The sequence below is a fragment of the Trichoderma ghanense genome, assembly GCF_004382785.1.
Source record: "Trichoderma ghanense strain CCMA-1212 chromosome Unknown scaffold_1, whole genome shotgun sequence".
In the NCBI taxonomy this organism is placed as follows: domain Eukaryota; kingdom Fungi; phylum Ascomycota; class Sordariomycetes; order Hypocreales; family Hypocreaceae; genus Trichoderma; species Trichoderma ghanense.
The window spans coordinates 1,211,502-1,236,340 of NW_027395664.1; the positions used below are offsets into that span (position 1 = coordinate 1,211,502).

The 24,839-nt window shown below is 56.3% G+C and overlaps 12 protein-coding genes across 12 annotated transcripts; 7 read left to right on the plus strand and 5 right to left on the minus strand.

The window, feature by feature from the left end:
* Positions 1–253: 253 nt before the first annotated feature.
* Positions 254–1,741, minus strand: CCMA1212_001759 (uncharacterized protein; the record flags this gene model as incomplete). Its single annotated transcript, XM_073699175.1, has 7 exons — positions 254–495; positions 557–582; positions 679–1,009; positions 1,138–1,169; positions 1,230–1,377; positions 1,510–1,584; positions 1,648–1,741. 7 exons carry the CDS (start codon positions 1,739–1,741, stop codon positions 254–256), a joined length of 948 nt encoding a protein of 315 aa, XP_073562422.1.
* A 343-nt stretch (positions 1,742–2,084) lies between these two features.
* CCMA1212_001760 (uncharacterized protein) lies at positions 2,085–2,528 on the minus strand (the record flags this gene model as incomplete). Its single annotated transcript, XM_073699176.1, has 2 exons — positions 2,085–2,319; positions 2,392–2,528. Coding segments are annotated over 2 exons (372 nt in total), but the record flags the coding sequence as incomplete, so codon positions are not given.
* A 605-nt stretch (positions 2,529–3,133) lies between these two features.
* CCMA1212_001761 (uncharacterized protein) lies at positions 3,134–3,730 on the minus strand (the record flags this gene model as incomplete). Its single annotated transcript, XM_073699177.1, has 1 exon — positions 3,134–3,730. One exon carries the CDS (start codon positions 3,728–3,730, stop codon positions 3,134–3,136), a length of 597 nt encoding a protein of 198 aa, XP_073561978.1.
* Positions 3,731–5,173: 1,443 nt separating this feature from the next.
* Positions 5,174–6,551, plus strand: CCMA1212_001762 (uncharacterized protein; the record flags this gene model as incomplete). Its single annotated transcript, XM_073699178.1, has 2 exons — positions 5,174–5,312; positions 5,394–6,551. The coding sequence occupies exons 1-2, from the start codon at positions 5,274–5,276 to the stop codon at positions 6,549–6,551; spliced, it is 1,197 nt and encodes a 398-aa protein (XP_073561975.1). The 5' UTR covers positions 5,174–5,273.
* A 768-nt stretch (positions 6,552–7,319) lies between these two features.
* Positions 7,320–8,447, minus strand: CCMA1212_001763 (Peroxisome biogenesis factor 10; the record flags this gene model as incomplete). The annotated part of the gene is made up of 1 exon (XM_073699179.1): positions 7,320–8,447. One exon carries the CDS (start codon positions 8,445–8,447, stop codon positions 7,320–7,322), a length of 1,128 nt encoding a protein of 375 aa, XP_073561976.1.
* A 1,069-nt stretch (positions 8,448–9,516) lies between these two features.
* CCMA1212_001764 (Protein ERD1-like protein) lies at positions 9,517–10,809 on the plus strand (the record flags this gene model as incomplete). The annotated part of the gene is made up of 2 exons (XM_073699180.1): positions 9,517–9,607; positions 9,689–10,809. The coding sequence occupies 2 exons, from the start codon at positions 9,517–9,519 to the stop codon at positions 10,807–10,809; spliced, it is 1,212 nt and encodes a 403-aa protein (XP_073561973.1).
* Positions 10,810–12,689: 1,880 nt separating this feature from the next.
* On the plus strand, positions 12,690–13,287 carry CCMA1212_001765 (uncharacterized protein; the record flags this gene model as incomplete). Its single annotated transcript, XM_073699181.1, has 2 exons — positions 12,690–12,721; positions 12,822–13,287. 2 exons carry the CDS (start codon positions 12,690–12,692, stop codon positions 13,285–13,287), a joined length of 498 nt encoding a protein of 165 aa, XP_073561974.1.
* A 980-nt stretch (positions 13,288–14,267) lies between these two features.
* CCMA1212_001766 (uncharacterized protein) lies at positions 14,268–15,536 on the plus strand (the record flags this gene model as incomplete). Its single annotated transcript, XM_073699182.1, has 1 exon — positions 14,268–15,536. One exon carries the CDS (start codon positions 14,268–14,270, stop codon positions 15,534–15,536), a length of 1,269 nt encoding a protein of 422 aa, XP_073561971.1.
* A 1,832-nt stretch (positions 15,537–17,368) lies between these two features.
* Positions 17,369–18,085, plus strand: CCMA1212_001767 (uncharacterized protein; the record flags this gene model as incomplete). Its single annotated transcript, XM_073699183.1, has 1 exon — positions 17,369–18,085. One exon carries the CDS (start codon positions 17,369–17,371, stop codon positions 18,083–18,085), a length of 717 nt encoding a protein of 238 aa, XP_073561972.1.
* A 690-nt stretch (positions 18,086–18,775) lies between these two features.
* On the plus strand, positions 18,776–20,095 carry CCMA1212_001768 (Peroxisomal coenzyme A diphosphatase 1, peroxisomal; the record flags this gene model as incomplete). Its single annotated transcript, XM_073699184.1, has 3 exons — positions 18,776–19,018; positions 19,101–19,317; positions 19,413–20,095. 3 exons carry the CDS (start codon positions 18,776–18,778, stop codon positions 20,093–20,095), a joined length of 1,143 nt encoding a protein of 380 aa, XP_073561969.1.
* Positions 20,096–20,354: 259 nt separating this feature from the next.
* On the minus strand, positions 20,355–21,656 carry CCMA1212_001769 (Copper transport protein CTR2; the record flags this gene model as incomplete). Its single annotated transcript, XM_073699185.1, has 5 exons — positions 20,355–20,472; positions 20,552–20,708; positions 20,936–21,119; positions 21,234–21,367; positions 21,653–21,656. 5 exons carry the CDS (start codon positions 21,654–21,656, stop codon positions 20,355–20,357), a joined length of 597 nt encoding a protein of 198 aa, XP_073561970.1.
* A 970-nt stretch (positions 21,657–22,626) lies between these two features.
* CCMA1212_001770 (Histone-lysine N-methyltransferase SMYD3) lies at positions 22,627–24,525 on the plus strand (the record flags this gene model as incomplete). Its single annotated transcript, XM_073699186.1, has 4 exons — positions 22,627–23,043; positions 23,111–23,401; positions 23,499–23,757; positions 23,843–24,525. 4 exons carry the CDS (start codon positions 22,627–22,629, stop codon positions 24,523–24,525), a joined length of 1,650 nt encoding a protein of 549 aa, XP_073562458.1.
* Between the last annotated feature and the right edge of the window lie 314 nt (positions 24,526–24,839).

Sequence of the window (24,839 nt, forward strand, 5' to 3'; positions counted from 1 at the left end):
TCCATCTGCCTCGGCATATGGATCCATCAATTTGCGATGCGTGACACAACCAGACTTGACAGCTGTTTGCTCTGATGCCTAGTGCGAAAAGGTAGGGTGAGGCAGCATCAAACATGAAACTCGAGTCAAAATAAGGTCAAAGAGTAAAGATAAGGTAAAAACAACGGAAGAAGAAGAAAAAAAAAATTTGTAGATACAGAAGCTGCGCTCTGCATCATGCACTCGGCGACCGGCTGCAAGCCTCAGCCCAGCCTCACCTCAGACCAACAGCTGATTGCTGACGAGGCCGACGACGATCGATGCGCGCATTGACATTGTACAGACAGAACAGTCGCAGGAGCGGTGTTGCCTTGATCTGCGCTGTGCCGACTGACAACTCACCGGCTGCATGGGCGACGTCTTGATGCAACGGCAGTGATTGTTGAGTGCTACGTTCTTGACTGTAGCCTTTTGATACTGCAATGCTTGATTCTCGGTGCTGAAGACTGCACCTGGCTGTGATCTTCCAGTTTCGGAGGATGAAATCTTCCACTCTTACTTCGTATTATTGACTTACCTATGCCATCGTCAGCCTCAGTCATGCTAAACAAGTCTCGAGATGCACACCAACGCAGTCATTCGACAACACCCCTACAAAGACAAAACCAGCCGATCAAGCATTCATCAGCCATGGCGTACAAACCCTGGCTACAGCTGTAACCTTGTATCCGACCCGGACCTGCGTCTGCATCAGCCTGCATCTGCACCGCCAGGCCACTTGAGACCTTGGTCCCTCTCGACTCGCTTACAACCGTGGAAGCTAAAAAACCAGCTGTGCCTGTACGCCTCCGGACCTGCATGACCGGCCGGCCACCACAGCGGACAGAGGCTTCCGCGTCGAGGAGGTGGGAGAGGTAACAAGAGAGGGGGAGGCAGAAGAAAATAAGCAGGGCGAGACGAGCGGGAGGTGTGGTTGTGAGCACTATGCCAGCAGCAGCAATGTTACTCGTCGTCGAAGCTTCTGTCTCGGCTGCCGAATTGTCGCAGACCTTTTTTTTTGATCCTTTCCACACGAGGGCTAGTCGTTGGTGCTGGTACGAGGGACGGTAGGGCTACTAATACTGACGGACTGACTGACTGGCTGACTGACTGACTGACCTTGCATCATCATCCCGACAGGCATCTCGGGCCTGGATAGAGGGCTTCGGAGTCTGGAGCGGGCTAGGCGGGCTCTCATTCGCCTGACTTACAGGTTATCAGGAGTCTGAAACACTGTGGCAGCGAGATGATGCGACGCCATTCCTTCGTCCCGCGCTCGTCTCTCGCGTCGAGCGACGCCGTCAGTCAAAGAAGTTGATAAGTCGTCAATGGAGATCACAATGATACGAAGTCGCAGTGCTAGTGGTTTAGCAGCCATCAAGCCCATTCACTTGACCCCGAGTCCCGCCCCTCGGTCCTGAGACATGCATGATGCAGCTGCATGCCTCCCTCCACCGCGCCAGAAGCAGGCATTCGACTGTTTCTCGCTACTGGCCGCAGCATCGTCGAGGAACGGAGCATCTGCACCCATCCCATCCCATCCCATCCCATCCATCTGCGCATCCACTACTACTAGTAGAAGCAGTCGCCACACGTGCCTCGCATCTCATTTCAAATGTTACAGATGACCTCTCTTCTTCACGGAAGTGGGTGGTGGGCGGCCGGCGGTGGCGCGAGGGGCGCGTGAGAGGCCGGATGGCGAGAGGAGACGGACGAGAGCCATCGCGTGTCGCTGCGTGGGCATGGATGGACTGACCAGATTTGAGGCCGGAAACGTGAGACATTGATAAGCCGGAGCCAGGCTACATAGAGGCAATAACGGCTGGCTGTTCCAAATCTCAGACAGCTTGACTTCATGCGCGCGTAGGCACAAGTAGGTTCTATCGTCAAACATTGTTAGGTACTTGGTCCTCGAAAACAAACGGTCTTCATCATATGTTGCTACTAGCAGCAATCCGTAACAGAAGCCATCCCGGAACAGCCATCCGCAGCCCCCGTCTCTGTCCTCATTAGCCTGCTCCATTCCATGGAAGGGAATATGCATGCACCACCTTAGCACCAACCCATCACCACCTGGCCGCTGATCCATGATACTCGCGGTGGGCAGCTCTGGGCAAATGGGGGCACGAGGTTCGACGCAGCAGCCCCAAAGAGCCTCGTCCCCCCTCCCTCCCAAAGTGCAATGCACGATGGCAGACGCGCATCACGGTCACGTCGTGGATTGGATCCGTCCCTGCGTCTGCGTCTGCGTCCGACATGGATGGAGAGGATGGATGGACATGGGCGGGCTTGTTTACACGCTTGATTCCAGGTCGTCTGCATGTATGTATGAGCATGTACGAGCATGGATGGATTTCCCGCGGCCTGTCGTTCCTATTCCTGGCCGCTTGGCGCTGTCGAGGCGCCTGTATCGTCTCTTGCTGCCGGTTGGACGGCTGACGGGTGTCTGTTGGCGCTCGATGCTTCACATTGTCGGCTCGCGTTTGGCGCTGATGTTGCCGCTCGCAGGATGAATTCAGTAGATGTTAGGTACCTGGGTAAGGACAGCGGCTGCGTCATGCGAATATGGGCAGAAAGCTGGTGCCATCCCGCAACACGAGCGAGAACCAGCAAACCATGGGTCATGCCATGGAGAAGCAGGGCAGTGATGACGGCCACTCACTCACCTCTGGACCACGCGTGTCTTTCTCGAAACAGCAGCTCGCAATCTGCGGGTATGTACGAGAAGCTCCGCATCTCACATTCTGGCTTTCTCACGCCAATATGGAATTAGACAGGCTTGTTGACACACTCCCTCGGCCCCCATGACTTTTTGGGTCCTTGTGCTACCGCCGTGGCTGCATAACAAGAGACCGCCTCTTTTTTCTGGTCTTGCCATGCCTTGTCTTTTCTCGTCTTGGCCGTGGCGAGGCTTCGGGGCCACGCTGTAGTTTTTCGTCGTCATCACCGACGGCTTGGGCAGCGACGAAGAGAAAAATTTGGTGTTGAGTTGCCGAATGGACGACCACGTCGACGGCAGGGCCTTTAGACTCATTGTGACCTTGCCTCTTCTCGGCCAAACGATGCCTTGGGCGGCCACCGCAGAGCCCCAAGTTCGCCATCGCCGTAATCAGAATCAACACTGACCTGACCATTGTGCCGGGCATGTACGGGGAGGGCTATGGTGACGCCAGGGTGTGCAGGTGGCATTGCCTAGCTTCATGTGACCCGGCGCTGGAAAACGAAGCCGTAGAGCCAATCGCCGGGCTGCTTCAGTCGAGTTTCGACTTGTGGCGCCTGGTTGCCGGGAGCCAGTCGGGCTGCTGTCTGGGCGTGGTGGGAGAGGCAGAGGCGTGCTCGTAGCGGCGAGATCTGGGGGGTCCTGACCGTTCACCGCAGCGAGGCAGGATCCTCGTTGCGTAGGCATGGATTTGATGCTCTCGCTTGCTCCCCAAAGCGAAGCCCTACGGCCGCGCCTGATGCCCAACCGGGATCCTGACGGCCGGATAGGGCAGCGAATGGAACACAAGAGAAGGTGAAAAAGAAGAGAAGAGAAAAAAAAAATTGTCGCGGTCTGTGCAGGGTCGCGGTGCAGGACGACGTCGTTGTGCAGGAGGCGCAGGCAACAGCTGTAGCCGCCTTGCCTGGGCGAGAGGATGGAATCGAAACAACAGACTGAGGTGGTTGCGATGGATGGGGGATGGAGGGCGGCATCCACACTGCCACAGTACATGAGACTGTCACAACAGCAGCAGCAGCAGCAGAGTCTACCTACACCGACCGCCTTGTCATGCCTCACACCGGCACGAGTGTCAACTCTCTATCGCGAAATAATATTAATAAATCCCGGCTCGGCCTCGTTGCTCTTGTTGTTTGTTGTTTGTCTTCAATCCTTCGTCTTGTCATCGCTCCTCTCCAACTATCCCCCTGGCGCTACTCCAACAAACTGCAGCGGTTTCCAGGCCCTGTTTTGGCGCCTGTTCCTGTCCCCTCCACCCCTCTATTTCTCTGCGTTCCAAAGCCTAAAATCGCCCCTCCATTCCCCGTCGCCCACCTCCATTCCCATTGAATTCTCTTCCCGGCCCCCAGAGAGCCTATCAGCTGCTGCTTTTCTTCAGCTTGCATTTTTCTCCTTCTCTTCCTCTTCGCTTCCTCTCATCTCCTTCACACGCCCTCGACCCCGAGACGCATTCCTCCAACAAAAGGCGACTCGCTCCCTTGCGTCTCTGCGAGCCTCTGCCAGGCGCCACGAAGCACGAAGCACCGCGCAACTCGATTTGCTCTCACGGCTTGTTGCGACCAAAACAAGCACAGCATAAAATTTCTGTCTCTCACTCTCTCCACCACCAACCAGGCCAGGCTCTGCAGAATCCCGGCGATTTCTTCCGTCTGCCTGCTTCTGCCGCTGCCGCTGCCGCTGCCGCTGCATCTCCCCTCCGTCTCCATCCGCTCGTCGTCGAACCGCAGCCCACACAAATCAGCAGCAAAAACAGAGGCTTGAAAGCCACTCGCTCAGCATCCAGGAACCGACAAACTTTTTTTTTCTTCTTCTACCTTATTTTTGTGGCTTAAACAACCGCGGCCGCAATCATGGTTTCCTTCTCGTGCGAGGTACGTCGGCATTAGCCAATCTCACCTTGACTGACATGCTTCTCTTTGTCTTGTCCCATCCTCCCCTCCCGTCCAATGCTTTTCTTTGTGTCTGGCTTGCTCCCATTCCCGTCCGTGGCGCTGCGCTCGCCCACCCTCCCCCCTGTCACGGTCATCTTCCCGCAGCATGAGATGCTCGGCCACCACCAATGCCTTGGCCCTGGCCGCTTCATAGCCTGACATCACCCTTTGCTCTGCACACACCACCCTCCCTCCGCGCTGCTAGTACCAGACTGTACGAGTATTACTACAGTATTGCTCGTCCAGCTCCCGGCAAAGTATTGTAGCACTACTGGCACTATTTCAAGCATCCCTTCTGCTTGCGTCCCGCTGATCCCTCGGGCCCGCTTGCCTTTGTGTCGACAAACTCCCCTCACCCTCCCCCTTCCCCCCCTGCCCGCAACCGCGCTTCTGCTGGTATATACATGCCACTATATATCCATCCCACATCTCAGCGCCTCGTCTGCATTGCACTAGTCTCTATTACCATCTCCCGGTCTCGACTCTCTTCTGACCTGGCTTGTTTACTTATACTTATATAGGCGTGTGGTGACGTCCTAACCAAAAAGAAACTCGACCCTCATCGCAGCCGCTGTCGAGGCGCAACCTTCACCTGTATCGACTGCATGGTGTACTTTCCCGGCGTTGAATATCGCTCTCATACCGTGAGTTTCAGACCTAGCAGAGTGCCGACCTGGTGTCGGTGCTCTTGGAACTTGCCCCGCGCTCGAGCTAACAGCCTGCAGACTTGCATGACCGAAGAGCAGAAATACCAAGGCGCATTATACAAACCCAAACAAAACAAGAAGCAGCAGCCGCCGCAGCAGAAGCCCGCCATGAACTCGCATCGCATGGGCATGGCCAACACGCTGGCCCTCCAGCCATTTGTCGAAGACGTGGGCGAAGACAAAGAATACGAATCATGGCACGAGTACGAAATCCACGACAAGTCTCCCACTGGCCCACCTCCAGAGGCGCCCACCCCTCCATCTGCCGCCGACGACGAGCACGTCAACGTCTTTGATTTCCTGGACAACTCTCAGACTCCGACCGCCTCAAACGTAAGCCGCACCCGAGACCGAAAGCCCTCGAATGCCGACGACAACACCTCTCTTGTGCGCTACGAGACCAAGACCGGCGAGCTCCTAGAACCGGCTTCTCTTATGGACCAGGATGGAGAGCCGCTTGTACAATATGGCACTGGCCCTGTGCCCACTGCGGATTTCGTCACCCCCAAACCGAAGACAGAGCGACGAAGATCAAAGGACCGCGGCACCCAGAAGGATAAGAAGCGCAAGCGCTTGCACATCGACGTCGCTGGCGACCAGATCATGGCCGACGCACCCCCCGTTCTTCACTCTGGTCTCACCGGCGGCCTGAAGAACATGATGCGGCCTACCCTTCCGCCCTCACCCGACTACTCTGGAGACAACATTGCCGACCTCTCGCCCACAAGCCCCGTCAAGAAGTCGAAGCACTCTCGACACCACAAGAGCCACCACCACCACCAGTCGTCCACCAGCATCTTTGGCATGATCGCCGGCGCCCCGCCCAAGAGCAAGTCGAGCAAGCACAAGTCTTCGTCCAAGAAGCACTCTCACAAGCACGAGAAGAAGTCGCCCAAGCTCATCGAGTACCGACCCGGCTCCAAGGACGGCAAGGGCGACCATGACGGACAGATGGTCGTCTTCAAGCCTCGCGCCGATGTCTTCCTCAGCTTCGTGAACAAAGGCCCAGAGAGCGAGCGCGGCTGCAGCATGAACAAGGCCCTGAAGCGTTTCCATCGGGAGCGCCAGGCTGCTGGCGATAACGTTCCCAAGATCAAGGAAGAGAAGGAGCTGTGGCGATCACTGCGACTTCGACGTAACGACCGAGGCGAAATTGTTCTCTTTTGTGAAGAATGAATTTGTCAAACAATTCAAAGAAAAAAAACAGAAAAAACAGAAAAAAACAAGTCGGCAGGATTCGTCTCGGGCGGATTCTACTGAGTGTTTCTTGGATACTTGGATGCAGGGGTTTTGCTGGGCTATCTTCGTCTTGCTTTCTTTGACAGCGTTTCTGCATGCTTGGCCGGAATGGATCTGTACCACTATTGTCTTCTATCTGTCATACTATTTAAAGGGTCACGGATAGACGGACAAGCTTGGTCTTCCCCCCCCCTGTAACAACATCAACAGCACGGACGACTTTGCCTGGAATCCGGCCGGCGCCATCTCGACACAAACATGTGCGGTGTGTACGGGATGGCTTCGACTCTGGATTGGGCTGTCAACTAATCTTGTGGCATTATTACTGCGGTATGAGGCAAAAGAATGGGTGGTGGGCGCAGTAATGGGGGTTAATGATACCACGGAGGGAAATGTATGAAGGGAAATCTTCTTTTTTTTTTTTTTTTTTTTTGGTTCAATTCTTCCTATTCTTCCATTTCAATGCATATTGTATGATGGCATGTGCGATGGATTCTTGGCTGACAAGCCTAGCAAGGCATCTGCTTTGTTTTCATCTCTTTCTGGTATTAACCCTTCGAACTTCCTCTTCTTCTATGTTCTACATCTTCTATTTCTGATTTCTGCCGCCAACAACAAAATTCTACATGTATGGAGTATCACAACCTAGCTATCCAAGAATATCTGAAACCGCTTGACAAAAACACAAGATATGAAAGAAATTCGCTACATGACGCGTAAGGGGAGAATGTGCTGGACCATGGCCTCCCGTCTACACAGCGGACACTCGGGCTTTTCCCTCACCCAGTCGCCTATGCACTCCCAGCAGAAGACGTGACCGCACTGCGTGGCGGCAGGGTCCTTCATCTCCTCGAGGCACAGCGTGCATTTGCGCTGCTGGCTGCCCTTGATATAGCCCATTGTTGACTCGTTTTCAAGGTGGAATCGCGGGACGCCGCTCACGGGGGTATGCGTCGTCGTGGCAATGTCCACCTTTGTCGCCTGCGGCCCGACGGTGCCGACCCCGCTGAGCAAGAGGTCGTTGTTGGAGGCGGAGTAGTTGTTGTTGTGGCTGAGAGAGACGTCTAGCTCTCCCGCGTGGAAGCCCAGCCTCTCGCGCTGGGACGAGGCGGAGACGGAGGAGAAGGTGTCGCGGACGTGCAGGAAGGCCTGGACGGCCATCTGGATGGCGAGCAGGACGCCGAGGAGCTCGTAGCCGCCGCGGTCGGGGGTGTCCGGGATGGTGCGGGTGAAGACGTAGCGCAGGGAGAGGAGGCGCTTGGTGAGCTCGTAGTAGGTGCCGTTGAAGTAGAAGAGGGCGAGGACGACGGCCTGGAAGGGGGCGGCGGAGGTGAGGGAGGAGAGGTGCGCGGAGAGGTACTCGAGGACGCGGGCCTGGCGCGTCTTGGCCCCGTCCTGCTGGCGGAGGGCGGCGAGGCGGCGGTCGATGAGGCGGCGCAGGCGGGCGCGCAGGCCGGGGAGGGCGCGGGAGGCGAGGTAGGGCAGGAGGATGGTGCCGGCGATGTAGGCGGCGCGAGAGGGCAGGGCGGGGAGGGCGAGGCGGGCGCCGGCGTCGACCTGGACGAGGTCGCAGTACTCCTCGCCGAGGGTGCGGTTGCCGGGGAGGGTGGTGAGGCCGAAGTAGAGGAGGGAGGCGGCGGTGCGGAGCTCCGGGGCGAGGGCGTGGGCGGAGCGGGCGCCGAAGAGGCGGCGGTGGAGGTCGGTGAGGGAGTTTGCGAGGTTGCCGGTGAAGTAGGCGTCCTTTTGGTGGGAGCGGACGATGTCGGGGGCTGCGGCGAAGGGGTAGGGCGATGAGGATGAGGATGGGTTGGGAGGTGGTGTTGAGGCGACCATGATGGTGTGGTGTGGGTGTTGCTGTGCTCTTGCTCTGTACTTGTTTTCTGAAGCCGAGATTGCGAGATGCTTGTATGAGGTATGAAGATAGTTGGTGTAGATTAGAAAGTTGTTAAAGAAGCGGCATGATGACTATAGAGATGAGATTGCAAGATGATGTTGGAGATGATGTTGAAAAAAGGATGTTGAAAGATTGAAGTTGCAAGATTTGGGTGCGTGCATGCAGCTCCAGGCTTTAACGCTAACACGCTGGACCTCGGGACAAGTTTCGGGCCCCGTGCGGCTGCTTGGTATAGTAGTGCTGGCTTAGGTGCCATTAGGTTGACTGGGAAGTCTGGTAGGCTCACCTTAGTAGAGAATATTCCCCGAAGCCATGTGAGAGCGACATGCTGGGGAAAGGGGTATTTCGCTATAGTCCTTCGTAGAGGTGAATTGGCATTTGAAACTGGAGCTTTGCACCTACTACTGTGTCAGTTCCCAGCAACAAAGCATAGTAGACTTCTCGATGATTTTACGGAGGATAACAGAGCTTTGTCCGCAGCGAGCAGGTCAATGATCAATACTTTGATGGAATAAAGGTCGGTCAATTGTTCCGTTTGCAGCAACCTGCCATGTGAATAATTTGCCGAGTAGTCCCTCCAACTGACCAAGGCCATATAGTAATAAAGTGATTCAAAGCTCAACATGTATAGATAATCCTAATCCTACTTGATACGTAGGCTCTCCAGGTTACGCTGTCTTACACTGACACGAGAAATCCAAGGTGGATTATCAGTAGAGACACTGTGACGTAGGCAGGTTGAAAGTTGGTGCGGCAGGGACCTTTTTCCGCACCTACCCTTTAAATTTGGCGCCAAAAATACAAGGGACAGCTTGGTCCTTTGGTCGCCTCAGACATCAATTCATCTTCTTCCTCGAACAGATACCGACACCACCACTGGTTAACACACGCGACGTGCGCAGGAAGAGCACAGCGGTTCGTTGGGAACACCGGCAGAGGCGCTTCCTCCATGTCTATCCATTTCATGCTTTTCTGCGGGTGCAATTGGGTTGACAACACCTTTAAACCATGGATGGCGATCCTGCGGTAGAGCCTCAGCTCGATGCCTTCAGCCTGGTATTTCCTCTGCCGTACCGAGTCGGGTTCATAGTCACTCTAGGTTGGTTTTCGCGATTGCGCAGCGTCCCTGGGCAAAACGGTCCTACGATTGCATCGACAATGCTAACAACATGGCTGATAGCTGTCTGGGGATGGGGTCTTAACCTCCACTGGCTGCATGCCTTCCGAATCGACGTTCCCTCCTTGATCCGATACCCCGGACGAAGCTCGCCGCAGCATATATCGCATCACCTGTCGACGTACCGACTGGCCATAGTCATGACGGGGCTGTTCTCACTGTCCATCGTGCTGTTCTGGCTCTGCACTTGGCACGTGCCAGCCCGGGTCATTGCCTATGACTGGATGCCCATGACATACCTGGTCGCTCTGGTGGCATGCTTCTTCGTCCCTTTGCGCAATCTGCCTACGGGTGGCCGGAGGCGCTTCCTTGCGACGCTGCGACGGGTAAGCATTGGCGGGATTGCGGAGGCGCAGGATGGCAAGTTTGGAGACATCTTGCTGGCAGATGTCTTGACATCGTACGCCAAGGTGTTTGGCGACGTGTTCGTCACGCTGTGCATGTTCTTCAGCGCCGGAGGCTCTTCCACGGACCGTCCCAACAGGAGCTGCGGGGGCACGCTCTTTGTGCCGCTGCTCATGGCCGTGCCGAGCATGATCCGTCTGCGCCAGTGCCTCATCGAGTACCTGAGAGTTCGTCGAGCCCCGTTCAAGGAGTCGACGGGCTGGGGTGGCCAGCACCTGGCCAACGCGCTCAAGTACTCAACCGCGTTCCCGGTCATCATCACGAGCGCCATGCAAAGGGGGGCCGGGCCACAGAGCGACATGGCCGCCCTGCACCGGGCCTGGCTGGTCGCCGTCACGGTCAACTCGCTGTACTCATTCTACTGGGACGTGGCCAAGGACTGGGACCTGACGCTCTTCTCCTCGCGAGGCCGGGCGTCAGTGCACCGCCCGTGGGGCCTGCGCGATCGGCTCGTCTTCCGCTCCGCTGGTCTGTACTACGCCGTGATTGGCCTTGATTTGATGCTGCGTTGCTCGTGGTCGATGAAGCTGAGTCCTCATCTGGATAAATTTAGCGACTATGAGAGTGGCATCTTCCTGATTGAGCTGCTCGAGGTCTTCCGTCGGTGGATGTGGATCTTTTTCCGCGTCGAGACCGAATGGATTAGGAATTCATCTACAGGGCTCGGCGTCGACGATATCTTGTTGGGCGACTACCAGGGAAAAGACGACGATGACTAGCAGGCGGCCGCGCGGCGTATTTGGCCGAGTGTCTATCGTTGATCGTCTCGGCGAAAGGGGGAAAAGAAGAAGCACCTCAAGCACCTATTCTGGGAGATGTCCTACCTACCCTACCTACTCTGTACAAGCAACTGGCGCTCTTGGATCCGAAAATTCTTTTGGCAACTCGTTTCTTTCTCTTTCTTCCTCTTTCTTTTTCTTTTCTATTTATATAGACTTCGCGGAGCGTTCGGGATTCTTACACACCCACGGGCAGTCCGGTCTCTTACATACATGATCATCACTTGTACTGCGCATGTAGATAGCACTTGTTCGATGTACGGGGAACACGGGGGCCGAGGAAATTGGGGGCCGGGGGTGCTAGGGACTCTGCAGGTTTACGACGCGATGGGCGGGCGGGCAGGGCTCGACAAATGCCGGTCGCACCACCACGATCAACGAGGCCAGCGATACTTCTCCGGCTGATTGGAGGAACAAGAGACGATTGCCCGACGTCCATGGGTTCTTTTCTCCGGCTCGTCAGGTGTGTCGGACGATTATCACCGGCATCGACGGCTGAACTGGCGACGCAATTTAAAAGACATCGACCAGGCGACGAAGCTCTGCCCCGATTACGAAGCAAGGCCATGTGAAGTATTACTCGTACAGCAAGGACGGAGTACTCGTCTACCCGTACAACTCTTTTGACGGCTGTGGACAGTGACAGTCGCCACGCGGAAAATAATAAGCCTGATACCATGGCCAAACGAAATGAGCCGAGCCCGCCAAGGAGTGCATTGAAACAAGAGAAAAGAGGCAACAATCTGTCAGTTGTGAGCGTGAAACAGCCGTCTGGTAGCTCCGTCAGATGGTGATACGGATCAACGCAAAGCTAACGACGGCGCGGAATACGGGACGACGTCTTAGAGCTTCTACTAGTACGAGTAGGACTCCCTGAATTCCGCTTGCAGGGCAGGACAGGGATCCAACCCATGATAGCCTCAACTGGTCACGACCACGCGAGTTAGCAAGCAACGCGCACCTGCTGCAATTATCTGCGCCTCCGCCACGTGCGAAGTGTCGCAGGTTTGCTTCGCATGACGAGGGGAAGAAGAGGGCCGTTTGAGACGTGACAAGGGGAGCTCTATGCAAGATGAAGAGCACAAGTCATGCTGCTGCCAGAGCTGTCACGACTTGGGTGCTCGGAGGAAAAAGACCTCCCTGAACCGGACAGGCCAAGAGGACGGTACCCAGTCACCGAGGCTCCATTACAGGGGTCAAAAGCCAATGCCCTGCATACGTCGACCAATCTAGACAGAGAGAGTCAGCATTGGCAGTGTCTGCGGTGCTCCATTCCGGCGCATTGGGCGAGGCCAGTTGGAACTGACAGAAGCTGGCAGTGCCACCGAACGTTGCAGCGAAGCATGGGACAAAAGAGGTTTGCATGCTCGTAAGCATATATACGCTCCACGCAGAGAGGGCTGCGGGCCCGGCTCTGACAATGTGCCTCGTACATGCTTCGTACAAGCGCATTATGCGACCATGAGATGAAGGCCGCCGGGCGGTGCGACGGCGAGGGCCATGGACGGACTGCAGGTCCCGGGCAAGGGCCCTTGGAGAGAGATGCAGAAAGCGAGATTGCGTTCCAGGACGACGGGCTGCAGCACCCGTAAAATATGCTGGGATGTGGAAAACTCTAGGATTACAACCATGCTGCATGAACGGGGGCGAATTGCTCATATCCTAGGAACCACTCTCGCGCGAGGCTGCCGCTGGTACGAAGCACGAAAGCACGGGATGCAGAAGAGTCAACCGAGGCGAGAGCTTGTCAAGCAAGGGAGGAAGAAAAGCGTCCACTTGGTACGAAGTATGTCAGACTGGAATGCTGGACGCCCATCACGATGCCCAAATTCTCACCACCGCTGCACGTTTTGTCTGTGCTGATGGGGCGAAAGGCTGAGGAGCGAGCGAAGGAAGGTTGGGGAAGACTTTGGGAGCCGTGACACGATGCACATCGAGCGCGGTTGATAAAGGAGGATGTACGTCGAGAACCCCGACGACGATACGATTCGATGCCTCTCAGATGGTTATGGTTATGGCATGCCCATGGCATTGCGCACGCAGCCTCAGCTGAGCTGCGTTCCCCCAGAGAGCTGTGCAAGCTTGGCGAAGGATCCCGGCGGGTCACGAGCCGCTCTGGATGTCGTTACACGACGATTTCGTGCTGTTTTCCGTTTCGTTTCTTCCATTCCTGTCATCGTTCCTCTGGCCTCTCTCCATTGGATGCCCGTTGATGCACGCAATTGGCCCCCCCCCTTTGCCTTTGGGTGCTTGGCCGCATCTACACTTGACGTTGCTGCGGATGATTGTCAGCTCTCGACGCCTACGTTCTGTTTGTTCTGCCAATCCGCGGGACAATCGTCTCCTCCACTCGGCAGTGGTGGTGATCGGCCATGCCGGATGAGGATGGCTATTCTCATCTCACATGCTGTCGACTAGCACTGTTTGCTGCATGCCCATGTCGATTACCCATGGCAAGGCCCTCCACCCACGCCCCTCGCTGGGTCTATCTGCATGGATTGCAGGCATTGCCGCTTTTGTACTTCGTACATAGTACGGAGAAGGCATTTGGCTCTGGATCTGGGTTTGTGTACTGCGTACGAAGCATGTACTTGGTATCACCACCACACGGGACTCCTCGTACACACACGCATCATGCAGCGTGAGAATGGTATCTCGCTTGCCTGCTCGCATCTTGGTACGACTTTGTGCGCTATGCAAGCATGCGCTCGCCTTGTTGCATCCGAAGCTGATGCTCCTCACACACACTCTTCCTCGCCCTCGTCCTCATAATACTGCACTCTCTGTTCTCTTTCTCTTCCTCGTCCTCTCCTTTTCTCCGTCTTCTTGTCCTTCTTCCCCCTCCCCGTCTCCCAGACTACAGTATTTCCCCTCCCTCAAACAAACGCTCGCACGCACGCTCGTACACACTTTTGCTAGACCGAATCTCGTCATTCACTCCTAAAACCTTGTACCCGCCTGTGCGTTTCGTCTCTCCTCTCACTCTAACAAGCCAAGGGGTACCCTGTGGGGGTGGCTCCAAGCACGGGCAGGGCTCTGTGGTGTGCCTCTTCTTCCTGCTCCATCGCTCCATCGACTTCACTGTCAATTTCATACCCCAGAGGCCGGTGCACCCATTTCCACGTGGGCTGCTTTGGGATTGCCTGGCCCTGCCTTGACCACTGCTTGCCTGGGGGGTTGCCTGTCCTGTCAGTCCTTATTTCTATTATACCAGGTGCTGGCCCGCCGTCCTGCCGCCTTCGCCTCTCTTCTCCTCTCTCATTAACCATTTTATATAAACAGGCCAGACCCGGGTTCGAGCTGATATACCACGGCCTCTCCTCCCTCACCCAGCTCCCACTGCTAGCACTTACAAGCGGTTCCTGGCTTGTTAGAAGCACCCGTTGACTGCCGGAAAGATGTTCCACGTGCGGTCCGTCTCCGATCCGCCGTCGCCCACCTCGGCGCCGGCTCACTGGGACAGCCGGCCAGTGACGCCGCTGGCATCGCAGCCCGACAATGTCGACGCCTACGCGAAGAGGCCTCTCCCGCCCCTGCCGCCCATGACGAACCGGGCTGTCGTCCCGCCGCCTCTCAACATCAGCAAGAGGAAGAGCAAGCCGACTGCCCTGCCGGTGGGGCCGGCCTTGGGGCCGGCCTCGACCGATGCGCCGCAGATGGAAGTTGAAGCTGAAGCACGAATCGCCTCGCCCCGCCTCTCGCCGAGGACCCCTGCCAGGAACTCCAACCTGCCTCCACGGATGCTAAACCCGCCCAGCCCTGTCCACAGCCTCAAGCACCGCCAATCTAAGAAGGTGCTGCAGCTCATGGGCCTCGATGTCGACGTCACGAACTCCATGGGCGCCGCCTCCCACGAGTCCGAGAAGGAGCCTGTCCCTCGAAGCAGCCGAAGCTTTGAAGACCCCTTCGCCTCGAAGACTACGAGTCTTTTACAGCCGCCAGAGGAAGGGCTCGTGCCGGTTCTGGAAGACGACGACGGCATGGCTAGTCTGTCCAGCAAGAAGAGCTCTTGGGGACCAGGATCGCCGCACTCTGCCTCTGCTTTCCCCCTGGGGCCCAAGTCGTCTGTCCGCCGCCGCCGCAGTGCCCGAATCTTTGAACAGGATGGCGTGGCCCAGCTCATCGCTCAAGATGATGCCTACATGTCCCCCTCCGCGGATCCGGAGGAGGAGGAGGAATACCTGAGCGACGAGGAGGACATGACTGCCGGCGAATACCACAAGTTTGCCGCAGAGCTAGCTGCGTCTTCTGTACGAAAGACGAGCGCCGAGGAGCCTGTTCAGGAACCAAAGGGAAGACGATCTTCCATCATGAGCTTCAGGCACAACTCTCAGTTTGGCCGCTTGCGACGGCGACCAACGACTGCCGACCCCAACACACGGAGGACAGGCAGCAGCAGCTCTGCCGAGGGCGCATCGCAGGCGCCCGCTGCTCCCGAGGCCGAGCCCGAGGAGCCGGCCGAGCCCAAGAGCATGTTTGAGGAGAGCAGCGACTCGGACAGCGATCGGCCGAACAGCAGGTCGCGATGGCGCAGAGACCGCTTCTCGCACAGGAGCGAAGAGCGCGGCAGGGATATCCGGGACGACGAGGCGAGCCTGAAGCGAGGATCGGTCAAGTCTCGGCTGCTGGGTGTGGGCAGGAGACGAAGGGACCAGCAAGCCGAGTAAAAAGAAGCTGAGCTGAAGCGTCGTCTTACAACATGCATCGGAGAGAAAGCACTCTATATCCTCCCCTTTCCTTTTTGTCTTATACATGAAACGAAGGCATGATCAACAATGGGCACGAATCTATGTACAAGCATGGTGGACGTTATCTGGACTGTCTCAACATCAACACCCCCCCTGGTTTCTTTGTTTTGCTGCATTTCGATACTACTGCACTTTCGTCTCCTTGGGCGTCATTCTACGGAGTAAATGGGCATTTGTGCGCATGGATATCCCCCCCCCTGTCTGGTTTTTGGAAAAGAAATTGCCTTTTTCCTTTTTGTTGTTCTGTATACGATACTATACCATCTCTCTGGTTGTTCTTTGTCTTGGGAATTGTGTTTATATATAGTACATACTCTTGTCGATTTGGTATAAGGGTGCTGGTCTTGATAACGGCCATAATAGCTAGGTTACAATAGTTGAGGGCCAAGAAGAGGACATGAATATACAGAGTGAGCTTCATAAATGCGACTGCGTACTAAGCAACCAGTGGACTGTTAGGAACGCAGCTGTCTGACATCAGACATCGGGCGTTCATCTTTGAGGACTGCCCATGAAATGGAAATATGGATAGATGGAAAGCTAGGGTCTACAGATTCTAGGAAGAAAAGCTCGGAGCAGTTCGATCGTGTGGTAGATGGCGTGGCGGGCCGAAAGGGCGAGTGATGCTCATTGCAACTCTATGTAAGAAACGTGGTCTGCTGGAGCCGCCGATAAAGGTGGGCTCGAACAGGTTTAGGGATCTGATTGCGTGCTCTGGGACCCTGAGAGTATGATGAATAAAAAATGGTGTTGAGCGGAGAGCGAAGTGTGAGTGCTCGGTTGGCCTCGGAGAGAATCAGGAGTATTTATTCTCTCGATGCTGCGTGTCATTGACATGGTGATGTTTATGTCCATAAGCAAACCGGTTTACTATAGACCGTAGAAACTTTGATCTACTCGTGCCCAAGTGTTGATGTCATTCTCACTTTGTCAAGGAATGACGGCCCCAAGCAATGATATGACTACTCACTCATACAGGGGAATCGTCGATGAGGCTGTGAAGAAACGAAGAGAAAAGGGGGAGACCCGAGGAATGGTACATGTCTCCCTGGCATGTTTGCCCTTCTGCGAGAGCTTTGGCCAATGGCTATTTTTATCTTTTGATCTTTTGCAGATGGCTCGTTGGCTCCCCTTTTACGTATTCTGAATATTAACCTGGAGGGGATCGTGTATGGTCGTTGCTGAATGATGGCGTGGTGTGATTGATGCAAGTCAATCAACACACATAGTCTTCACCTCACTCACTCACAAGGCAACATCAACTCAGCTCTAACCATCGATTCTGAAAGCTAGGCCCCCCAAAACTCCCTCGCACCATCGGCCAATCGACCGAAATCAAGGGAGGAAACCCAGTCCCGTTTTCTCCGGATAACCGCATCTCTCCAGGCTTCCAAGTGTTTATATTGTCTCGGAGCATCGCAGCACAGCCCGGCCAATGTCTCGCGTTTCGAGAACACCACAAGTTCTCGGCTCGTCTGCTGGAATGCCGCTGCCTGAAGCAAAGCCTGGAAGACTGAAGTCTCTTGTGCTGATCGGAATCTCGTAGTTAGTCGTATGTTGGCTGTTGTTCCCTTGTAGCGTTCAGTGGTATATAAGATGTTGAATGTTCCGCCAAGACGACGACTGGTGTTTCTGAGCCTCATGCTCTTCAGCTTCATTCACTCATTCACATCTCCTTCCCCCCCCTTAATCATCTAACTCACTCACTCACTCACTCACTCACTCAACCCAACTCCAAAGAAAACCATCAAATGCGCTCCGCCCTCCTCATCACAGCGGCCTTGCTCGCCTCCTCCGCCGCGGCAGACCACACCAGCAGCACCACCACCCCCGAAGAATGCGCCGCAAAGTGCTCCTCCGCGCACGACGCCTGCGTGACCAAGCCCGACGCCAACATGGCCGAGTGCGCCGCCGAGTTTGCCGGCTGCCTGGGCTACAACCCGTACGAGAACGGCTTCGTCCAGCCCACGGCGTGCTCCACGACTTCTTCTTCCTCTGCTGCTGCTCCCACGCACACCAAGTCTCCTCATCATCACGAGCATGAGCACGAGCATGAGCATGAGCACGAGGACGGGGATAAGGATGAGCACGAGGACGGGGATAAGGATGAGCACGAGGACGGGGATAAGGATGAGCACGAGGACGGGGATAAGGATGAGTGCAAGTGCTACGACGAGTACAACAGGTGCCGCGCCGCCCCGGGGGCAAACATGTCCTTCTGCGCGTCCAACTACGCAGAGTGCCTGGGGTACAACCCCTTTGACGGGTCGCACGATCCGGAGGAGGTCTCGAAAAAGTGCTCCTCGTCCAAGCAGGAGGAGGGGAAGGAGGAGGAGAGCCACAGGCCGCACCACAACGAGACGAGGCCGGTTCAGCCTACGCAGCTGCCGGTGGTGTCGGGCGGGGCGGGCGTCAAGGCGCTGGATGTGTTTGGCTTGCTGGCTGCGGGCATTGCGGCGCTGTTGTAAGGGAGGAGATTTTGGCACGTCGTTGGATTGGAGGAGAGTTGGTTGGAGGTTGAAGGGGGGAAGCGTGTTGTTGGACGGGGGGGAGTTTGGAATGCATGAACCGGGGTGTTGGATTCGTGGGAGTTTGGTTGATTGGATTCTTTGGGTTAAAACTACCTGTACCTTAATGTCGGGGCCGTCGTGCCAATTCGATGCTCCCCCCCGAGGGCATCTTCATAGGGCGAAATCGCACTTCATCTCATTTCTCCCTGCATCTCCGAAAGCGTCGTCAATGTCGTCATCAGTGGATTGACTCCGCGCCCTTGCGTGTCCCATCTTCACACCACCATAAACCAGTCCATCGCCAGATCGAACCGCCAGCTGTCAAACTCACAAGATCCCCTCTCAAATCTTCAACTTGTTCAACCAAATCTCCAAATCTCACAACCCCCCTGGCCATCGGCCCGTTCCTCGGCTGCTGCCACCCCGCCTTCAAACCACTGGCGAACCCCAGACTCCGATCCCGCCTCTCCACTCCGTCATCATTCCCTCTCTCTCCCCGTCCAACCCGACGCAAAGCGCCTCGGCTTCTCCCACATTCATAAACAACCCAACAGCAACAGTCCCCCGTGCTTCACAGCAAGGCGAAAAGAGGGAAAGGCCGGGCGCAACAGCAATCAGAAGCCCGTCCGTCCGTGCCGTGCCGGAAGAATGACACCTCGGGCACAGGAACAGCACCAGCAGCAGTGGAACCAAGCATCGTCTTCGAATCCCACAGCATCCGCGCCCGCGCCCGAGCCGGACGCCGCCTCCCCCTTCCTGTCCGAAGCCGAAGTCGCGCAGGTCAAGAGCGAAATCGCCGAGGCGCTGGGCGTCGACGTTGCGCATGACTACACCGGCGCGTCGCTGTACTACGATGCTTCGACAATGGCGTCCTTGAATCCCTTTTCTCTGGTCGGTCCGTTCGGTACATCATTCATTTGGATCGCTTTCATTTGCTGACGCTTGCCCCCCGCGGCGCATTGTCGCTTTATAGGCTGCCATCAACCGACTCCGAGTATATAGACCTCCTCCATTCCCGCTATGGGATGCGCTGCCCGTGCGCAAGCGAGCGGCCATCCTGGTGCTCCTGTTTGCGGACCGATGGGGCGATTTGAGGGTCGTCATCACGATGCGCGCGGCCAGCCTGAGGAGTTTCTCGGGCCACGCTGCGTTGCCGGGCGGGAAAGCAGACAGTAGGGACGAGACACCATGTATGCTGTATAGCCTGCAATCCCTCGGGAGTATCAGAGAGAAAGGGGAACAGAAACAGAGAAGAGAGGGCATACGGCTGACCTGAGATGTACAGACCAGATTGCGCGACGAGAAGCCTACGAAGAAATCGGCCTCCCCATGGACGACGCGCGCATCCCCAAGCCCTTCCGCATCGAGCAGCTCTGCTACCTCCCGCCGTCCCTGGCCCGCACCCACCTCGTCGTGACGCCCTGCGTCGCCTTCCTCCACGCCGACCGCACCTCGCCCGACTCGCCGCCCGCCCTGGTCGAGGACTCCATGATTCCCCGGCTCGACGCCCGCGAGGTCGCCGCCGTCTTCAGCGCCCCCTTTTACAACTTCCTCAAGGCCACCGACCTGCCGCCGCGGCCGGGCGAGGCGCTGCCTCCGGGCCACTGGTACGACGGCGCGTGGATAAACTACAAGAGCGAGCAGTGGCGGGTGCACAACTTTTACGTGCCGGTCAACAACCAGAGAGTCTCGCGGCCGAGACGCGGCAGCGCGGCGCAGATCGAGCTGGCGGACCAGCTCGAGGTGAGCCAGGATCACGAGGGCCGGTTCAAGGTCTGGGGCTTGACGGGCAGAGTGCTGGTCGACGCGGCGAGGATCGCGTACGACGAGGAGCCTGAGATGGAGCACAATCTCGACTTTGGAGACTTGAAAGTCATTCGAGTTGCGCAGGAAGAGGGCGCGCTGGATGAGAGTCATGAGAATAGCTATCCTGTCAAGAGGGACGACGAGAAGCCCGCCAAGATGTGATGGAGGGCTCGGTGCCGCAAGACAGAGCACACCGTTGTGGTCATTAGCCACTGATTTGATTTACTCCTGTATAGCGAATAGAATACGATGATGCATCATCTTTCGTTGATTCGATCAAAGTCCACAGCAGCCTGGAAGCCTGCGTGGATATTGTACCTGTCCAGCCATATGACAGCCAAATGCTGCATGCAAAACACGCCGCCGTCGCTTTCCAACGCATATTCAAATAGCCCAAGTTGCGGCACGGACGGCATGTGTTCTAATGGCAAGCATTGTCCTTTGTCGCCGACGTAGAATGGCCAAACAAGAGGTAGCCCACAAAGGCACCCAGCGAGACAGCCACCATGACCCAGCCGTTGTAGGTCATGAAGACGAGCCTTGAATTCACGTCAAGGACCACCGGTCAGAAACAGCCAGGGGAAGCAACTCGGAAAGGGTGGGAGAGAAAGAACATACATGAGCATAAAGGCATAAAAGTTCTGGACGGCATAGAGCGTGGCCTTGATGACGTGGCCTCGCTTGCTGACGGTTTCGCGGTTCTGCCCTGAGCGGTGGAAGGCGGGTGTCTCAGTAACAATCTCTTCATCATCGCGGTAGGCATGTTCAGGAGCGGCTCAAGGGGGGCGTCTTAGCATGCGCATTTTTCTTCCTTTTAACTTGGCAAGAGAGAGGCCACTTGGGGGAGGGATATAGAATGCACGAGGGCTCGCCGAGCTTGGGTAGGTAGGTAGGCAGGCATACGACTTTGTCTTTTTGTCGTGGCAAGGCGAGATCGAAGCAAGCGGAAAGAAGGGCGGAGAGAGAGAGAGAGAGAGAGAGAGAGAGAGGGTATCGACTCACTTGGGACAGTTTCCAGTCGGGTGGCCAGCGAGGCCTCGTAGCGACGAGACACGGAGCGGAGAGCTTCGTAGCCAATGCCGAGAGCCACGACGGCGATGAGGGAGAAGATGAGCGACGCGGTGGAGCGGACGTGCCACTGGCGGAAGACGATGCAGAGGTTGGTCGTGTCCCAGGTAAAGAGCATCTAGGAGGACGAACCAGTCAGTCAGTCAGTCAGTCAGTCAGTCAGTCAGTCAGTCATGCCGGACCAGCTGCATCATGGCCCGAGGAAGAGGAAGAGGTGATGATGTCCGCTCACGTTCATGCTGCACATGTCCTGCATGCCTCCGTGGCCGCCGTGGCCTTCGTGGCCCTCCATGGCGTGCATGTGATGGCTGTGATCCATGATTCGAGACTCGGTGAAGTGGAGGAGAAGCGATGATGATGATGAAGCTGGGAAGAATGGAGGACGGGAGAGGAGAAAGGGGAACAAGGACAGCAAAGGTGAGCAAGTTGTTGACTTAGGTTGTCCGTCTCTGGCCAAGTACTGCAGAGTCCGTCTGTGCTGGCAATCTGAAGCTCTGGCCTGCTTGTCCCAGATACTGTACGTACTGTACAGGGCGGTGGGTGGATCGCACGGCAGCTGGCGCCATCAAAGACGTGCGTACCGTGTGGGATGCGCCAGTAGCTGCGGGTAGCTGTTGGTGGCGATGCGTAAGCTGGGATACTCGACGGTACTCATGAGCAGGTTTGGTACCTTCAACTTGATCTGGCCTTGTGAAACCTCCCTAGAGCGGCAATCCTCGAGTTGCACCACTGAGCCGTAGCGGAGTCTGTAGGGGACACTGCCCCTTGTAAGTGCTGTACATACTGTAGCTGTGCCCCTGCTAGGTACTACTGTAGGTAGGTAGTCGAGATGGAGATAACGATAAAGCACCTCGTCAGGCAAGGATACCCTTGTAAAGCTGCTGGATCGATTCATGAATGTCACTGTCCATCAACCGCGAGATGCCTATGAAAAGAAACAAGAACAGCAACAAGAAGACAAATTCAAGCAGTCAAGAATGCCTCGAACAGAAAAAGAAGCACCAGCCTGCAAGCCCCTCTGCCGCTGCCAATGGCTTCTCAACAAAGCGCACAGCCCGAGCTGAAACAGATCCCTGATGGAACGGCCAGAAGCTGAACCTGGCAGCAAACAATCAAATCACCAAGCAGAATCGCCTCTCTCTCTCTCTATCCATCATCTCAGACGCCTCTATCCATCCAATACGCAATGATTTCGATATCAGCTTTCCACCACTCTTCTTGTCCTGCCGTATCGTCACGTTGCCTCAATCAAGTGGTACGACGTATGGAAGCTGCCGGCAATTACTTTCCCCCTTCCCTGCCAACCTTGTTTCTTCCGTATAGCACCTTGTCATACCATACATCATCACCTTACATACGAGCCCCTTCTTGTGCGACTTCAAAAGTCATCTGAGCTCAGCCCTCCATGTAACGACTGACTGGGTGGCCAACCCCTTGCATAACGGCTTCTTTTCCTTTTCCCATTTCTTACCTTCTTCTTCCCCCGATCCCAGATCAATTCGTACAAATACGTGGGATCTCGCTTCCTTCGAGGCGTTCAGCTGGGCATCGAGAGGAAACCTCACCACCTCGGCTCGTCTCTACCACCCCTCAAGGTAAGAAAGAGACCATCCAGCAACAGCACAATGAATCCCCTCGAAAAGACATTCGCCGCCGGCGTCAGAAAGACGGGCCCGACTGACGCAAAACCCGACGGCCCAATGCCGCGCTGGCCCATCCACGAGGACAAGCAGCTGGGCAAATACATCCTCGACAACATCCAGGCTCCCGCAGGCTCGCTCAGCATCAGACGGTCGACAATCCCGAATGCCGGCTCGGGCCTGTTCACAAATGGGGACGTTGAGGTGGGCGAGCTCCTCTTCACGTCGGTGCCGCTTGTTCTCTGTGCAGAGGTGGGCGATGGCATGGAAGCCTGCGACTTTTGCTTCCAGCAGAGGCGGAGGGTCTTTCACCCTTCGGAGAGCCGCTTTCTCTCGCCCGGCGAGGTTCTGCCTCCTCTGCATGTCTGCAATGGCTGCCGCATGTACCAGTACTGCTCAAAGGTAAGCAGGTGGCCGATTCGTGTCTCTGCTGTCATGGTCAACCTGACTGACATGGGCTGCCGTGTAGTCTTGCTGGCAACGGGCCTGGGATACGGGCCATCTATACGAGTGCGGCTTGCTGTCGGGCGCGACCACCGACCTCGAGACGAGAACCTTGTACCGTCTCCTGATTCTGATGAGGAAAAAGGTCTTGCTGCCGGAGCAGGTACAAGCCCTGTCCAGGCTGGAGAGCGAGATGGCCAATTTCGAGAGACGAGCCAAGAGGACGTGGCCCAAGGTCCTGGAACTTGCTCTTGAAGCCAAGGAGCGGACCAAGAGCGAGCTCGGCATCTACGAAATCCTGATTCTGTATGGCATCGTGAGTGTCTCTCCTGGAGAACGGTAATCGAGATGGACCCGTCGAAAATGGGGCTGGAGAATCTGCAGAGGGTACAAGCAGCTGACTTGCCTTTCAGATCCGTTGCAATGCGCTGCCAGTCGATCAAACGTATCGTAACGCGCCGCTGGGGATCGCCTTGGACCTGGGGGGAGCTCTCCTGAACCACGACTGCGACCCCAACGTTGTCATTGTTTTCAACAGCACGCAGGTGCAGGTGCGGGCTCTCCGGAAGCTCAAGGCTGGCGAGGAGCTGCTGCACTGCTACCGAGACATTGCGTACGACTTTACGTTTCGCAATCCGCGCATCACGTCGAGGTATCAGTTCAGATGCCACTGTAAGTCTCTGACATGTCCCGCCGCCCACTTTTGGACACTCTCGTTTAAACGAGGAGAAATAGGAATGCTGATAGCGAGGAATAGGCGAGAGATGCAGGGCAGAGTCTGATCGCCACTGTATGGAGGCAAAGAGCGATGGCGACGCCATACCCGCCATCCTCACCACACAGGCCGCCTTGTTCGACGTTATAGATGAGTCCAAGAAGCAGGCCTGGGCGAGCCCCAACAGATTCGACATTGACCGCCAGATGGCCACCGTCGACAAAATCGTAAAGACGGGCTACGCAGGGCGCCCCTGGCCCAACGACCTGGAGCCGCTGCCGACGGTGCTCAAGGCCCTGGCGGCGCTCTGCGAGAGACAGGGCGACCTCGTCAACAGCGTCAAGATCCGCGTCAAGGCCCTGGCCTTCACCGGCTACCGGAAGGGCCTGCCCTGGTCCGAGGACCTGATCGACCTGGTGCTTTGCCTGTCGACCTTTACCATGTTCCCCAGCCACCCGGCGCTGCGGGACCCGTCACTGCCGAAGCACAAGGAGTTTCAGGACGTCTTCATCGGGCACCTCCACGCGCTGCACGGGATGTTGGTCAACCTGTACGGAGACCAGGGCCGGGTGACGGGCATCGTCCGGACCTTTTTGCAGTCGGAGATGGCCAGCTACAACGGGCCCCGGCCGGCGACGAGGGGGTTTAGGCGCAGGTTCAAGGCGTCTCAGGAGGCGGTTCTCAGGTGGGCGGGCGTCGAGGAGAAGCTCTGGACTGTGGAATAGTCGATGCTTGGCGTTTTATATCTCATACTGGATGCTTCACATGCTTCATACCAGAAGCAGGTGGAAGTGTTGAGTTGCTTTGCTGGGATGATGTCGACGGCTTGACGCCCACACGGTGCGAGACCCGGAAACCGTGTATGCGGGATATCGTGGGGTTTCGCACTGTATGATTACAGGCCGGAGGGCCGGATAGAACGAGTCGAGTTTCTGTAGCTCGTGCGACTCGACACGGTAAACGACAGTACGAGGTACCGAAAGAGTAGTTGCTGATCCGAGGGATTGGAGGGTGGTGATTGATAAACAAGGTTCGCTCC